Source organism: Lonchura striata, chromosome 1 (genome assembly GCF_046129695.1).
Source record: "Lonchura striata isolate bLonStr1 chromosome 1, bLonStr1.mat, whole genome shotgun sequence".
Taxonomy (NCBI): Eukaryota; Metazoa; Chordata; class Aves; order Passeriformes; family Estrildidae; genus Lonchura; species Lonchura striata.
In genome coordinates this window covers 84,379,153-84,397,073 of record NC_134603.1, presented here as the reverse complement: position 1 = coordinate 84,397,073, position 17,921 = coordinate 84,379,153, and the positions used below count along the sequence as shown (strand labels likewise).

Here is a 17,921-nt window from a genome sequence, read left to right as displayed (position 1 = left end):
TATTGCCTGAGAGTGAAAGGCATAGGAGTCCTCTGACTCTTGGTGAGCCTCTCTTAAAGATGTGAGGGCTGAACTCCACCAGTCTATTTCCCTTTCACTATCCCTGATACTCCTTAATCTTTCAATTTAATCCTTAAACTCGGCCACCAGTGAAAGGAGGTCATTCACCTCTTCACACCATAGGCTGGCCTCCTCCACAGCACCCCCTGAAGCCACTGATAAGCTCAAACACTCCACACAGGAATGGGACTGTACAGGCACATCCTTTTTGAAGGGCTCCGCTTGGTCACATACACTTGTACCAACCACAGATTTTGACCAGGTTAAAACCATTACTAGGAGAAAGCCTGAAATCAAGCAACCAATGAAAACACCTCACCTTCAGCTACTATTGAATGACAGCTTAACACCAAAGGTATGGAAAACATCATCTGACCTGACTGCACTGGAAAAGAGAGAATCTTGTTCTTCTGACCTTTTCTGCCAACTCCACAAGAGTAAGGGAAGCAGAAGGATTGTATATCTGGAATCAGGTCCTTCATTTTGGGGGATCAAGGTGAGAGATCTTTTGTGCAACTTCACCTAAGATTGATTTAATGTTATTCAGACTTTCATTCTGCTCCTCCATCAGCTATCAATATATCAAATACCAACAGAAAAATCTCCCCATATTCTCTTTGGCCTGTTTAATCAAACTCTCACTGAGGAGGGTAAACCACACTGTGTTTCTGGGCCCTTCCTTTCCCTTGACTGCACTGTGCCAGTCTGTTTTTCCCTTTAAGAGAGTGCTTGATGCATACTTTATATCACACATCATCTCTTTTGACATCTACATGTTTTTAATGGGTTTACCAGGTACCTTCTGCAGCTCAAACTGTTCTTTTGGCAAGCATAAGTGCCAGCAAACACCATGCCATTTGGTTTTTGCACATAGCTGATCACAGATGCTAACAAGTGCTAACAGGAGTATTTTGCAGAAACAGCCTTACAGCAATAAACAGACTGCCAACCAAAAGGTAGTGTCACCCCAACAAACTGGCAGACCACGGTGCTGCCTCAACAGATGGGAGGGGTGGGCATCCAAAAGATCAGCTGCAGCTAGCAAGTCTCTTTAAAGTAGTGTTCCTCTCAGGAAAATGACAATCATACCAATTTTTTTGACTAGATAAAGTTCAAGATTAAGCCAGTCGAGATACTGTTACTGCAGTTAGAGCTCACGTCCTTCTGCATTTGTATCCATAAAAGCAGGGACTCTCAGTTTTCACCCTTTCCTACTTATCTGCCAAGTTTGCTCCTCTGAGATTTAGGTATTAAGGTATTAAGATCCTAAGCGCATAATTTCAGGAGAACTCTTTGGTGACATCATAAGGGCACTTTGCCTTCTACTCAAATAGTGCTATTGGGGAAAAGTGGAGAATCTATTAAATGGGTCCTCACAGGTCACAGAAAATGACTGTAAGTCAGAGAAGCCATCATTCTGGGCTAAAACTCAGACCAGGCCTGGGATGAAGATGTGACTTGCCAGTGGTCCTTAACTCATTCTGAGACAAATATTTATTGATATTTATTTTGATTTTTATTCAGAGGAGACTGTGTACCAGTGTAGCGTGCCCAAGACAAAACAAAGGACTGTTTGCCTAGTCTTCAAGTTGTTCCTTGCTAACCATTTCATTGCTGGCAATTAAGAACTTGTGAACTGCTAAAGAGATTTTTGTCCACTGAAATTCACTGACATCAGTGAGATTATTAACCAGTAGTGTATATAGTACAATATTCTTTATTCAGACATCAGAAAGCAAATAAGGCCTCTAAGCAAGCATTACTGTCACATCTGTGACACTTCAAAAAGTCTGTAGAGTAAAAAAAAGAAAAATAGAAAAAAGTTGGGGTAGATACTAAGAAAAACATGTAGGGAAACCACTTTACACCACCACTTTACTACAGCCATTCTACAGAGGGCTGGTAGTTTTGATCAATCATTCTTACTTCTCTGATGAGACTACCCTGAGTTACTGCGCAAACTCTATTATATCCTATGACATAAAAAACTGTAGAAAGACTTTGTTGAGCCACACAGCTAAATTAGAATTGGAAAATACATGGAAAAAAAGGAAGAAAAAAGTGAAGACACAAATAGGAATATTGATATTGACAATTTCTTGTCCTCTCTTCACAAATATGTTAATGCAGCAGCTCTAGTTCTTGAACCTAGGTATTCTTCCCTTGCCTTTCTTTACTGCAAAGCCACTTTCTTCTCTACCAACATTATCCAAATGAGCAGTTCTCAAATTATATGTAAAATTCATCTTGAGCTGGCCTGATCTCATATTTTTAAGTGATGAAGGTATTATTCTCAGAAGTAGAAAAAGTAACATCTACAAATTTATATTTCCAATATAACTTTTTTTGTCCTAAGTAGAAAAGACCATGTGGTCAGAAATGAGCAACATATATCTCTGTATTTACACTCCTTGGCAAATTTCAGTCTAGAACAAATTACTTTCTTATCAATTCAGACTTAAATACCTGTGAAATATACAGGTGATCACACTGTCTTTCCTCTGGAGGAAATATATCCATACTTAAAACAAACTTTGGAATAGTGACACACCTCAAATCCCAAGCTGTAACTTAGTCCTGGTGGTCCAGGAGGTCCAGGAGGCCCAGGAGGTCCAGGTGGTCCAGGTTTTCCAGGAGACCCAATAGGACCAGCTTCTCCTTTAGGGCCTATTGATCCAGTAACTCCAGCATCACCCTAAAATAAAAATTCAGACTATTGATATACTGAATATATCTAAGTAAAGGCAAATAAGTAGTTTCACAGGATCACAGAATAGCTTGGGTTGGAAAGCTCAGCAAGTTTCAATTCCTCTGCCATGGGCAGAGACACCTTCCACTAGACCAGATAGCTCAAAACCACATCCAACCTGGCCTTGAACATTTCCAGGAAGTGGTCATCCACTGATCATGTTCGTGGCCCTCCCCTGGACTTGTTCCAACAGGTCCCAGAGGTGGACACAGCTCTCCAGGTAGGCTCTCATGAGGGCAGAGTAGAGAGGAAATATCACCTCTCTCAACCTATTGGTCACCTGCATTGGTTCTGGCTGAAGTGGAGTTTGTTTCCCCCAGAGCAGCTCTCACAGTGCTGTGCTTTGCATTGGTAGCCAGAAGGTGTTGACTACACACCAATGTTTTGCATGAAGCAGCACTGGCACACCATCAGTGCTGCCTCTTTAACAATTCTCTCATATCCTCCTCCCATCAAGTGGGATGGGAATGGGCAGTACCCTGGAAGGTGACACAAGTAGGCAAAAATAGCTGACCCAAATTAACCAAAGGGGTATTCCATACCATATGATGTCAGCTCAGATATAAAAGCTATGAGAGAGAGGAGGAATGGGGTGCATTTGTTGTTTTATAGTATTTGCCTTCCAGAGTAACTGCTTCCCAGGAAGTGGCTGAACATTACTCACTGATGGGAAGTAGAGATTAAACTTTTTTCTCTTTTCTTATATGCATATAAACTTTTATTTTCTTATTGCTTTAGTAAACACTGCCTTATTTCAACCTACAAGTTGTTTTCCATCTTATTCTCTCTCCCCAGTCCCACTTGGAAAGAGAGTGATAGAGCCATGTCCAGCCAAGGTTACGTGACTACACAACATTTCATAGGGAAGCATACTGGCCAGCTGAAAAGTCAGGTTTGCTCACTTCATCAGGTTACACAATAACAGTCTCTAAGATTTCTCAGCCCTTTTCAGTAATGTGCTGTATCACAGTCTTACTGTAATTCTATAAAAACACTTTTTTGTTACCTTTGGACCAGCAGAACCAGGCAGACCTTGATCACCCTGTAAAAGAAAATAAGTTCTAAATACTTAGAATAAGACCATTATGTAACAAAAGCATATTTATGGTAGTTTTCTTATTACAAATACCCACAGATTTCTGTATTGTTTAATTTGATGTCCTGTACATGAAGCCCTTCATCTGAAACATCAAAACTCTCAGTTAAAAAAGAAAACAATCTGCAATTCAGGCGTTACAATAACACATTAATAGCTCTGATCTTGTATGCTGACTGGACTCAATATTTTATTTCAATTATTGCTGTAGATTTTAAGGGTTTGGAGGACAGAAAAGTAAACATTGTAGGTCACATCCTCATGCTTCTGAACATAAATGTCAAAATCCTTATTGGCTACAACAGAACTGGAAACTGCTCCTACTCAAGTTGTCCAGGGCACCCTTCCAAACACTGGATGTGATGACTAGGAAGATTTTAAGGTTCCTCTGCTACAATCAAGATTTTGTTCCTCTGCTACAATCAAGATTTTATCAATATTTTCTTTATACACTTTACTTGCATACTGGTTTTTTTTTTCCATGTCTATTTCATGGAATAGACAGAAAGACAATAATAATGCACACCAATAATTATTTTCAAAATTGCTCTGGATCTAGTGGAATAATTTTTATCTTGGGAAGCTCCTGTCCTTACTCACTCAGCAGAAATATTTCTTGAGTAAAATCTGAAAAAAATGAGTAAGCACCAGTAAATATATGATCATGTTTTTTTTTTCTAAAAACAGTGGCTAAACTCCATGTCAAATGTCACTTGATGAACAAACTGAATTTACTTCCAGTGCATCCTGTTGTTTCTTTCTTGTTATTTTCTCTGGATTAATTTGGAATAAAGAACAAAACAGATACTGCAATATAAATTAAATCAAGTATTTCAGAAAAAAATAGTAAAAATTTAAAAATATTCTTACTTGTATTGAACAGGTGCAGATACATAGTGCTTCAATTCTAACTGAATTTTTATCAAATATACAGAATGCAGCAAACAGATTCAGTGAGGCAAAATATTTTAGCCCTTTTTTAGAAGATTATGATTAAAAAAAATAATTTATCTTAGATTGCTTCTCTTTTCCTATCAATCTCCTCCTATAGTATGTAATTAATGTTCAGTTTACTTCAGCTAGACTTCTTTCTGTTCTTAGGCTCCCTTAAAACACTCACCACTGATTACAATGGACACGGGTTTCAGGTGCCTGCTTTGTAACACACTTTCTGCATGGCTCCTGGTTCCCATGTGTGCTGCACTTTTATCAGCCTCAGGCTTTTGATATCACAACTCAGAACCTCCAGCCTCCATAGATAAAAATAAATCAATATTGTGGCCATTTAAGACTTGCCTTTTCATTTCTATTACAGCGGGTGAGCTTAAAATGTACACTTGGGAATTTACTTTCGAGTTCTTGTGTGTAAGGTATGTTGTTGAAGCTCACTAGAGGATGAAATTGTCTTCTAGCCTTTGCCTCTGTTTTCTTCACATCCTTCTTGAAGTGGGGTAGAAAAAAATGGTGCTCAAATGATGTTTTGATTAGCAATGGATTATATTAATTTCCCCAAGTCAAGTCTGTTTTGCGTGTGATAGTAATTGCTGAGTGATTTCTCTGACCTTGTCTTGACCCATCAGCTTTTCTTTGGTGGGCATCTGGTGTCCAGCCAGTGTAGGCCATGACTTTGTCTCTTGTTTGTCAATTCAAACAGTCTGTGCTCCTTCAGACTCTTCTCCCCGTCATATAATGTGCTGTCGCTCTGTGCCAGGCTGGGCTAACTGGAGTTCTCTCTTTCCCCCTCCAGACTCACCTGTCTGAGCCCAGTGACTACTGTTTTCTGAGTGGAAAATCACAACAGAGTAGTTCATACTGCGTATTGAATATTGCATGCTTCAGAAAATGAGACAATAGCCAATAGGAAATTCTGGATTCCTGAATATGCCTTTTGAGATGTGTTCTAATAAGCCATCAGTATCTGGATTCCATTAAAAAATACTGAAGCCAGATGCTATTGTGTTGCAGGAACAACAGTTTATGATTTTTACAGCCTAGAATTGACAAAGATTTTCCACTGAAGTAGGAGCAAGACATTTAACTCACCTTTTCTCCCTTCCATCCTGGTGGGCCAACCACTCCATCACAGCCAGGAGGACCTTGAGGGCCCTGTAGATGACAGTAAATCTAAAGCAGGTGCCACTTGAGAGCTTGATTTCTAGAACATGTTAAGTATTAGGGACCAACTAATGCTACAGCATTATGAAAGAGAAATGTGTAGCATCTCCTACCACTAAGTTTTAACACTTCTATTTCTTGTCTTCTGAGAGTTTGGCTTTGTATTAAACCAGTATTTTAATATATTTTAATAGAAAACTATATACAACAATCATAAAATAATAAGCAAAAAGAAAACCCAGCATATTGTAAATACAACCTTAGCATGAGAGATTATGGTGCTATCCAAGCAGGTTTTGACAACATTGTGAAAGACATGATGGGGTTGAAATCCTCAGACACTTCAGTTATACACACTTTTGTCAATGTCAGTGCTAGATGAGACCCTGATTTTGTATTGACAAAATCAGTGGCCAGGGTTTCTGTGCGGTCAAATCACTAAAAGCAGTTGTGATATGGAGAGAATGGTGTCAAACAGGAGACTTCTGTGCTGTCACTGCAAATAGAAAAGCCTGTAGGTTGACAGAGGTCTTGATTCATAAAACTCCAGTGATATCCTCACACAGGAACAATGAGACTGGGCCTCAGCTCGCCATATGGGGCAGTACTTGGCTTATTCAGATTCAGTTTGTCAGGAGCCTCTGGGTAGCTGAGCCTGGAAGTGCATTCCTAAGCTTTCAGGGGCAGCACTCCTAAAGAGTCCTTCTGCAGAAGAAAAAGGCTCTGCCATTTTGCTTTTGTTGATGGCACTCATATTGTTCATGAACCTCACTTTAATTTTGCCTTGAAAAGTATATATTAAGTTCTCCACCCAGTTTCTGGTGTTGTATCCATGACTTATATCCTGCATGCATCTGAGTGAGCAGGCAGGCTGGGAAATACTGGCTTTGTAAGGTCAACCGTTAAATCTGTACAAATATTGAAGTCCAGGCCATAGTAAGTAGACATGCATGAAAGGTAACAGGCATATTTCACAGCCTACATTTTAAAAATTGGGCTCTGAAAGCCTTTGACTCCATTTACAGGGGTGTATTCTGGCCTCTGTGGATCTTTAATAATATTTATTGATTCATCTGTTTTGGGGAAGTATATAAATGGCTAGCAAAGGAGATAGAAAATACTGTTTTCCCCTGATGTTTTCAGAATTATCACAAAGCCTCATTTTTCTGGCTCTCTCCCTCCCCCACTCCCCAGGCCCCACTGGTTTTGATCTTTGGATGCATTGTAAGTCATAGAGTAACTAATGGATTTTTTTTAATATTGAGAATAATCAGAAATATTTTCAGGATGTTTCAAACATTTTCATATTGCATTTTGGCATGATTTGTCCTGGATTGAATCTTCTGAAAATGTTCTTTAGTGGTCTTATCAGCATCTAACTTCTACTTTTTTTTATTCCCAGGAACTATCCTGAAACAACGATCTGTGTTGCATCAGAAAATTGACTGCCTGCAAGTTCATGTTATTGCCTGTGAAATCCCAAATTACACAAGAGGGAATACACTCATCTTTAAAAATATAAGATAAATCAATGCTTATTTCTCTATTTTATTTTAATTCCTTTTTACATTATTCTTTTATGGCAAATTTTAGTACTGTATCCTCAACAATTTGAATTACATTATATTCAAAAGCTTTAATAACAGCCACAGTCAGGAAAGTTGAAGATACATTTTTAATTGAAAGAAGGTGTTCTAGAGAACCTTTTAATCTAACACTGCACCTTATCAAATACAGTAAATAAAACATTAGGGTGACTGTCTTTTTTATAAGACTTGCCAATGTATTTTCTTAAAATTACATTTGTAATCCTCAATACAATTTGATCTGTCTTGGATTCATAAAATAAAAAGAGTGTTGGGAGTTTGGCAGTTAGATGAAATCTGGACAGCATTTCAGACTTTTTTTATTTTATACTGCCATCCATATAACAATCAGTAGATGCAGAGAATAATGGATTTCCTTGGCTTCCCGTTCACTTGACTCTTGAATCCCATATTAAGACTTTCAGGTACCTAATTTCTTTCTGCACAAATGATGCTGATTCTACCTGGATGGCCCAGCACCTTTTAGATTTTACAGCAACTTTGAACTTGGCTATCCTCAAATAAACCTCCCTCCAAGACAGCTGAGATCTAGTGAGATCTCTTCTGTAACACCTGTCACCTGTACAGTTCCTTGATATATGCTAAAGACACCTGTCAGGTACAGATACGGTGACTCACTTGGAGGTCGTCTGATGTACAGGACAAATCTTGCCCTGAGAACAATGCTGCTGGCAGATGGTTGGTAGGGCATAAGGGAACCATATTAGTAAATATATGGAAGCAGAAATTGTTCTGAATTGGAAAGGATCATTGAGTGCAGCTCTTAGATGAATGGACCACACAGAGATCAGACCCACTACCTTGGCTTCATTAGCACCATGCTCCAAACAACTGAGCCAATCTCATAGTTCCAGAGAGGATTCTCAGAGCAGTTCAATGCTAAAAAAATTATTTTCTTCACTGAAAAAACCACCTTACTGAGAATTTACTTGCAAGTCAAACTTCAGCAACTTTTTTACAGCAGAATTATATTTCACATGTCCAGAGGAATAAGTGCATCTACCTAGCTGAAGAAAAGGATGGAAGAGGAAAGAGGAAAATTCAGTTTATTTTGCAAATTCCCTGAAACTCATATAAGTAATTTAGCAAACTTCATTTTCCTGAAAGCTCCCAGGAAAACTGATACTTAGTTTTATTCAGTGTTGGCAAAAGCATTCTTAATTTTTATTTATTAGTGCTGTGTTTTGGTTAACAAGACTTTTTTTTTTTCCTAATAAATTTGCGTAAAATTCAAGCTTTGTGCACAAAAGGGTACTCACTGCAGGGCCTTGCTCCCCTGAAGCTCCATCTTCTCCTGGTGACCCAGGAGGTCCTACACCTGAATCAGGTGCTGGGTTTCCTGGAAGACCAGGCAGTCCTGGAGGGCCTGGTGGCCCCGGAAGACCCTGGATAAATCAGCAGGAGTGTTAGAAATTTTCCTAGCCTGGTTAATTTCTATATACATGGAACAGGAAAAAGCTCACACAGAGTGTTCAGGCTCATAAAACTCAGCTGGTGTTTCCACCCCACTTCTGTTTCACTGAGAACCAATTTTAGTTTCACAGATATGCCCTTACATAGGGTCACACTGACCTCCCTCACCCATGCTCTCTGAACTGTGCTGCCTCATAGCATTGAAATAAAAACACTGAAAATAAAAAAAAATTGTGTCAGCTCTCTGTAATGCAGTAGAGATCTCAGACATATCCCAAGGATCGACCTAATGATAAAAGACCTAACCATAAAGAAACCATCATTATACAGAGGGAAGTGGTTGCTTTTTCTCCTCTGCTGTTTCATAGGGTTTCTCCATGTTATTGCTGGAGCACTGAGAATCTCTACTCATGATCAAGACCTGCTTAATGCTGTAAAACTGGCCTCTGCACTAAAGATCCTGCATGAACATGAGCAGAGGTATTTAAATTGAATTAATGGAATGAAATTAGTGAAATGTTATTTTAGGAGGAACAGTACATTTGCAAATATTCTTTCTCATGTCCAAGTCCACCCGTGTTACGGGTTGCATTATCAGACAGGGACTGAGAGCTTGAATTTTTGGGCCATGGTACTATAAGTCAGGAAATCTTTAATTCTGACTTAGGGCCATGAACAGGATTCTATCTGGAAGAGGGTCATCTTGGAGTTTTAGTGCAGTAAATAGTCTTCTGCAGGGAACTCACCTATCTTGTTACCTACAAAGGGCATCTGAAGAGGCTCCTAAATTAGGCAAGATAGCTAACTTTCAGCATATGGCAATTGACTCCTGAAAGGCCTTGGGAATAAGGTATTAAGCACTTTTGAGTAAAAAGAAAAAAACAGAAGAGGAGTCCTGAGTCAGAAAACAGTCTGAGAGAATGAAAATATATCACTAGTTGTGTTGTACAGAAGAGCCCTCCAGTGTGCTATAGCACTCTGGAGTTCATAGGAACCATAATGAACTCAGAAAGGTGCTGTGTTACTGATGTTCAGTTCACCAGAAAGCTGCACCATAAGACATTTCATACAGACACACTTATTTTTCTAGCACAGATACTCCAAATTGAAAAAAGTAAAGACTAGGGTCATATAACACCTTCCACTGACTAAAAGGGGCTTACAAGAGAGCAGGAGAGGGGCTGCTTACAAGGGTCTGTAGTAACAGGATAAGGGGTAGTGGCTTCAATCTGTCAGAGGGTGGGTTTAAATTCGATACTAGGAAGAAATTCTTTACTGTGAGGGTAGTGAGGCACTGGAACAGGCTGCCCAGAGAAGCTGTTGGATACTTCATCCCTGGAAATGTTCAAGGTCAGGTTAGATGGGGCTCTGAGCAACCTAATCTAGTGGAAGGTTTCCCTGCCCATGGCAGGGGGGCTGGAACAAAATGACATTTTGGTCTTTCTATGATTCCATTAATATATGATTCCCATCTCTCTTCTCTTTGATGTTTTCTCATAGTCAGATTGAAAGCATTTGCTGTTATTTCTTGCATTATTTCTTTGGTGGCCACCTCTTGTCTTGTACTTCTTCCCCACTCACAGGCATTTAGGCCTTTTCTGACCTTGAAATGAAACCCTACAAACACTTTCTGGATGCTGTAAATTTAGCATGTATAAAACTTGCATTATGAAAAATTCTACAACCTGCATGAGTAAAATAAAGCTCTTTATCATGAGAAATGTCAGTATTTGCTTACCCTTAAAATCTCTGTCTCTCTATCAGAATCTCCAGAACCCAATTCTTCAGGTTCTAGTCTATTCTGAAATGAGGAGAATTCCATTTTAAATTATTGCTTCTGAAGATGACAAGTCCAAATATCACGTGGCATTTACTGGAAATACATCTATCATCAATATACTTACAGCAGTCTGTCACTCATAAAATAAATTATAATACAACAAAAACATTTCACTTATCTTTCTGGTGTTTCATGCCATCTTCTTTCGTAGTCACTGAGCACTGTCTTTACCTGCAGGTGCTCTATGAGCACAGTGATAACTGTCCTGCAGGACACACATGCCATGTGACAGTTTAACTGAACTAAAGTAATATCTCAGACACATTTTAACTTCAGAGAGGTACCTGTCACCATTAAGAATATCCTAAAATGCAGATCTTACCAATAACTCCATTTTCCTACAATGTATGCCTCCTTTAAAAAGCCTAATTCTGAGATTCCTGCAACTGGAATCAAAAAGATGACTTTTACAAAGAGAAATCAATATACTGAAGCCTTTTCCAAAACCTTCTGTTGAAATAATACCTTAGTGTTTAGTTCTTGGTGAGTTTCATAGCTGTGTATATTTTGCAGACTACAAAGAAGTCGTCTGAGAAGTACTACCTGAATAAGTTATCATAGTACCAAAGGTAAAGTTTCAAATGCCTTGGTGTTGAGGATGCATTCCTTGGCTGCACTGAGACTTCTTCCACCTCACTACAGAATAAAAAGCCTTGAAACTTGCTGTCACAGAGAACAAGAAAGTAAAGGCAACGTAGCACTTGGTGTTCCCTGCTACATTTATAGAAGTGGCCTTTGACTGGGTAAAACTGTTGGCCTGGAGCACCTTTTCCTAGGGATTTGGAGCTGCCCTGCTGGTCTCTTGAAGTCAGCATCAGTGCAGGCTCAGTAGTGCAGAAGAATCACTGTTAATCTCTTTTTATGCTGCAGAAATATATTGTCTTAATTTAGCAGACCCAGAATCAGGGGAGCATAAAATCTATTTTGGCCAGTAAAATATGTTTCAAACTCTCTTGTTAAACACTTGCGATACGCAGTATGACAGATAGTTTTGTGTAAAAGTCCATCTCAGGATTTCCACTGGTGGCAGTGATGGACTGTGTCTAAGCATAAAATCAGCTGTCACACCATGAACCCAAAATTCAGGCCAGATTCCTTCTTTATCTGCATGCACATGTATCCTCATGGTTATATTGAGAAAAGTCCAAGTACAGCAGTGAGATGGAGCCGAAGTTCATTCTTTTACATTGTCTGAGTACTGAGCATTCAAAATACAAACTGTCATCATGTTGGTATGTGTTCTAGTATTTAATGACAGAAAACATTACTGACTGTCAAACCGCTTCTCTGTTCAGTAGCAGGAAGAAATGAATAATTTAAGTTTAGACTGCCTTTTTGTGGATATTTTTGTTTTGTGTTCTCACATATATTGTTGCTTTTGCACAAGAGAGCACACACATCCAACAACATTTTAAAATGTGAATACTGGGAGTTTACGTAGCTTACAGTATTCACACACTTCAGTAAGACATTTATTTGCATTTCTGCATGAATGTTCTAGAAAACATGTTTATCTCTGTCACAATCAGGCTACTTTCCCAGAGAAAACCTCCTATTTAGTTCTGGATTCCTCTGTGGCAAGCTGTGCTCATTGACAGAGAGCCCCAAATACTCACTAATCCTCTGGAAGGAGCAGATGGTCCTGTGGGTCCTGGTAGTCCAGGGGGTCCTGGCAATCCCTCGCCAGGATCACCCTGAAATGGGAATTAAGATAAATCAGCAAGGATTTAACCATATAAAGACTATAAGCACTAGCTACAATCTCTGTGGAATTCCAGTCACAAGAGTGGCTACTTAGATGCTATGAGCAGGGTTGGACTTCATTCATTTCTAAGATAAACTCCCAAAGAACATGATCTTTGCATTGGCAATGGAAGAAAGAACTCTTTCTTTTCTAACTTCTGTAATGAATTTGAAAATGTACAAGCAGCATTAATAGCATTAGGCAGTGCATATGTCTTGCCAGAATAAGGTTTAACTGTGGATCTTGCATTTTTAGGGCATCTTATACATGAACCCTAATCCCACCCAAAAAAAACCCAAACCACAAACCAATCCAGAAAAAAATGTTGTCAGTGTGGTCACACAATGGTATTCAATCTGTAAATTCTTGACTTTATTGCTAAACTCTCTACTGATTTTTTCAATAGTACCATAACATGATTTTTCTTCTGTGTGTTGACCTTTATCTACTGCCAACACAGTGAAAGATGATGTTCAAATATGTGTCATTTTCTCTCATCATTTCTTAAAATTTGTCCTTCTTACATCACCTCTGACATTTTGCTGAGGTTAGTTTGAACTGTTTCAGCTTAAGATGTTTGTGACTTTTAATAATTTTCCTGCTCAAGACCAGTATTTTTCACTCAAGCCAAGAGTCGAGGTCTTGCCTCCACTGATCTGTGCTTTACCCTCTAACCTGCCAATTTGCTATCTGGGCTTATGAGCATTTAAATTCTGTTCTATAAATGCACATATTTTGTTACACAGTAGGAAACACTGACTTTTAACTGTCTTTTGGATACTTGCTCTTTATGCTTGAGAGTTCATTAGATAAATGTATTCATTCAGTTCTTTGTTCCCTGAGGCTTTGTGAAATGGTTCCTATAGTGACACTTCACTCATATCCACAGAGAATGTGTTTAATTACTTTGGGGCTATTTTCACTGTCTGCCAGCATGTTCAGTTACAGATGCTCTTCATTAATTTTAACACATCCTCGCTTTTTTCCAGTGACTATTCCATTAGTTCCTGGCAGTGCTTGTTTGGTGCTTGCTTTCATGCAATTTCTTCCACTTTGTGTGCACTTCAAGGAAGACAAAACCCCCAGATATCACATTTGGGTCATGGCCATTTTTAGGAAGCCTGACTGTATCCATTCCCAAGGAGCATCTCATGGCTGTACCTCTGCACAGAGCATGGACCATGCTGGAAAAGTGACAGCAGCTCCCCACTCTCCACTGATAGGTAGTGCCCCATTCATTCCTGGCTTTCTGTTTTCAGTTAGAAGAACCAGAAAGAGGATGGTGGATCCTACTACTGTTCCTGAAATTTAGATATTTTTATACTGTAAAAGGTGCTGACTATCTTTAGACAGTATAACAGTTATGAATTTTTGTGTGTTCTATAAGCTTTGGTCACCCTACCAACACAGCCAGGCCTAGGAAATAATACTGATTAGAATATTGAAACAATTTGCTGAACAGCTGATTACTTAAAAATAATTCACATGTATGAAAGAGGATCAGAGCGGTGTTTTCTTCGTTGAACTGTTTTTATTGCAGCAACTGTCTGTTTAAAGTATTGACATGACAAAACTCCGCATATGAAGATGTCAGCTTTCCTCAGTGGTCTTGAATGTATTGTTAGGATTTTTAGCTCTCTTTTTCTAACTTCACAGTGTCTCTTTGAAGTGTCCCTTGAAAATATTAGTCCAATTTTTAAATGAAAAACAAAGTTTAACATGTCTTTGCTAAAGTAGACATAAAAGTAATCACAAATAGGCTACTGGAGTATTTTCCTTTCCAATATAACTTCTGCTCTCTGCAGCTAAGCTGCTTCTCCTGCTGCTACAATTTTCTCCTTCTGATATCTATTCTGATGAACAAACTAAGGCTGGATGGCCTTTGGTTGTGAGGTCAGCTGGAACAGACTGGCTGGGCCTACAATGCTTAGGTACTCGACTCTGGGACTCCTTTTAGCCCTGCATGTTCAAATCTAGTATTTTGAGTACAGTTTTTTGTGAATTTTGCATGAAATAACCTTAGACATATACTGAAATCCATCAGCATGAGTATTTGAAAGCTAAAAGCTTACTGGGATGGCACTGGAGGAGTACAGAGACTATGCTCAATCTCATTTTGCAGCATACTGGGAGCAATTAACAACAAAAGTAAAATTGCAATGCCTGAGCGAGATCTGTTTGCTACAGGCCAAAACATTGTCACGCCTGCAAGTCTGAACCAGCAGCAAATCAGTTTCTGGGCCTGTTCCCTTCGGCACTGTAGGTGTAGCGCTTGTTGCTGAAGATTGGAATGGTCACCTAACAGGAGCTGTGGCTGTAGCAGCTGCAAAATAAAATGCATTTCCTGATTTGCACTTTGCTTATAAATAGAAGAAATCTGAATAGCCATAATTTTGGCATCTTTTCAATTTGATTTGTTTTCATTAAAAGAACCCTGACTGATTTTATGGTTTCCTACACATTATTTATGTCAGTATCAAGTATCTAGAAATAACTCTGGTTGCAAGAAGGACCAAAGCAGATTTGCAAGAAACCTTAAAAGCTAATTGGCAAACAACATTTATGTGCCTGTAATGCCTGATAGAGTGTTTCAATGATAATCTGCCTTCCCAGGCTATTTTTCCTGAAGGGCCTGTATCCATACACTGTAGCACTCCTGTTGTGAGCCATCCCACCATGTCTCAGTAACCTGGAGAAGTGGTAACCCTGTGACTATGCATGGACTTGTACATCCTCCTGTTTGTCTCCCACACTGCTTGGTTTTGTGAACACGTACCTGAGACAGGTCCCAGAGGAGAGCAAGGATGTCCCCATCATGACGTACCTGAGGTGTTCCCTGACTGCCTCACATGCCTTCACTTCTCTACAACTTATGAGAACCCTGTGCTCAGCAAATCCTTCTACTACAGCTGGACATAGCGATGGCGGGCTGCCATGCAATCTCATTACCTGATTCCTGTACTGGAGACTGATTTTACCTTTGAAATTATTTTGTACTATTTCAAACTAATCTGAATAGATGAGATTTATATGGATCATGTTTGTGAATTTATGAAGTCTGTATTGTTTTGTTAAACAGATGAAATTAACAGATTATTAATTTGACACTTGGATTTACTATCTATATGTCAATTTTGTGTACAACATGTACTTTAATAACAGATTAATCCATTACATCTCACTTCATCTCAGAAGAGATACAAGCTGTTACTTCAGATGGTTTAACTCTTATTTCAATTATGTTCATTTCCTAAGGGTAATATGATTATACTGCCTCTGTTAAATCACTTAGCCAGTAGAGTATGTTGCCCAGAGCAGTTATATACAACAATTGACTTTTCTTTATTAAGTGTTCAATACATCTTCCTTAGCTCTTCTGTGAAAGCCCAACTTTTTCTACTGCTGAAGTTTATTCACAACCTTGAAACATACTTATGATTCTGGTATGGTGCCATCCAGCCACTCATGAATGAACAGTAGGATATTTAAATTCTTCCTGTGATTCCATACTTTGTGTCTCTCTCAGAGTGTACCAAATCAATACATGTCTAAGAATAAATTGTATCTGATTGATTGGTGAAAGAACACATACCTTTTCACCTTTAGGGCCTGCTTTTCCTTTCAGTCCTGGCAACCCCTGAAGTCCATTTTTACCCTAAAAGGAAATATTTTTTTAAATTAGACATTTTCTTTCATGTAAGTTGAACACTTAGCAGCAGAGGCTGGATATAATGGTGCTAGATTCTTTCTAACTCTTGGTTTGTACAGTGGGAGGATGTTGCCCTTTTCTTTTGAGAGTTTTAAAGTTCTTCTAAAAGTTTTCTATGCTTTATGATGTTTACATATTTATACTGAATTTTCTCACACTGATTATGTAAATAATGATTGTTTTGCATTCTTCTTTGTGGGGGGGAGAGAACTGATGGACTGTTGGTTTGACCAGTGAAGAGGTGGCAATTTCACCCTCCAATCCACTTTTGCTATTCTATATATAGTGGAGTCAGAAAATAAAATCCTCTTTTTGTGTTCTTTTCTTTCCTCTTTTATATCTAGCATCCATGTGTGAGTTATTTCATGTTGTAGTGTGACAGGTGGAAATATAAGACTTGGCATAGGATGCCCCTGGCAGCGCCCAAAAATGTGCCTCTCGCCACATCTACTCTTCCCACAGAGAAGAGAAGCCTGTTTGGAGGATACAGATGGAAACACCTGCAGGCTGCATTTAGATTTGACAGAGTGCCAACAGGATTGCCACAGCACTGATAGCAAGGATTTTTAAAATATTTGTAACACACTACTGCCAGCTGCTGTTCTGAGTGCACAAAATCATACCATTAACTTAAGCCTGCTCCCATCATCTACTAAAACTTTTTTTTCTTAACCAACTTGACTCTATTCAACTTCTACAAACTAGTATCCTTCCTGAAGATATGCCTCTGACTGGCAATGTGGTATACTAGATAGCATTCCACCTCATTTTCCATTCTGAACTTCACCAGTCAAATGAATTCCAAATTACCCTTCTTTGCATCTTCATATCACCTACACAGAATATGCATATGCTCTTCCTATAGAGGCTCATTAATTGGCTAGAAAGAATTCCTATCAGCTTTAAAGTTAGTGCTATTATAAAATAGGGCTGCTTTTGAATTCAGTTAGGACACTCAAGAAAATATTCAGAAGGCAAATAAATAGTGTTTTCCCACTTGCATTTTCAGAATCTGAACAGCTGTGTTTATGGACTCTACTAGACAAATTTTAGGACTGCCCTAAAGATAGTTTATATAAAGTTATTAGGGAGAAAAATGTATCTCTAAGACTGAAGAATTTTTTTTCCTATGATGATTTTTCCTGTAGAGTAACTGCTAGCAGTTTCATAGAAAAGTAACAAACACATTACCAGTATAAATGTAGAATGCAGTAATTTAATTGCTGAGCAAAGCCCCATCAAACCAAAAGTAAAATTGCACAGGTATACGTAAGATTGGAAACCAGATGCACATAGACAAAAAAGAAACTACAAAAAATGTAAGACACCGTCACAAAATGTCTGGGATAGAAATTCAAATTGTGTTCACAAGAGTAAGACAATTTGTTTTAAAGCATTTGAATTACATTTGAAGAATTTTCTTTAAGATGTATTAGTTTCTTAAAATTTTCTTTGAAGATATGCTGTATGAAAGTAGTTAGACTTCTGTTAATACATAAAACATAAACTTCTTGTCCAAAAACACCCTAATGGCACATAACCTGAGTTTTGGCTAAATATTTGCAAACCTAGCTACATTTCCTTAAGC

At 38.6% G+C, this 17,921-nt stretch overlaps 1 protein-coding gene across 1 annotated transcript in view; it reads right to left on the bottom strand.

Annotated features, from left to right (window-relative positions):
* The window catches only part of COL15A1 (collagen type XV alpha 1 chain), a 120,489-nt gene that overhangs the window by 52,584 nt on the left and 49,984 nt on the right, over positions 1–17,921 (bottom strand). The window contains exons 10-16 of the mRNA XM_021553386.3: positions 16,217–16,279; positions 12,497–12,574; positions 10,779–10,841; positions 8,887–9,012; positions 5,949–6,011; positions 3,816–3,851; positions 2,612–2,755 (exon numbers count right to left, since the gene is read on the bottom strand). Coding sequence (XP_021409061.2) covers positions 2,612–2,755; positions 3,816–3,851; positions 5,949–6,011; positions 8,887–9,012; positions 10,779–10,841; positions 12,497–12,574; positions 16,217–16,279 — 573 coding nt within the window. The remainder of the gene's footprint in view (positions 1–2,611; positions 2,756–3,815; positions 3,852–5,948; positions 6,012–8,886; positions 9,013–10,778; positions 10,842–12,496; positions 12,575–16,216; positions 16,280–17,921) is intronic.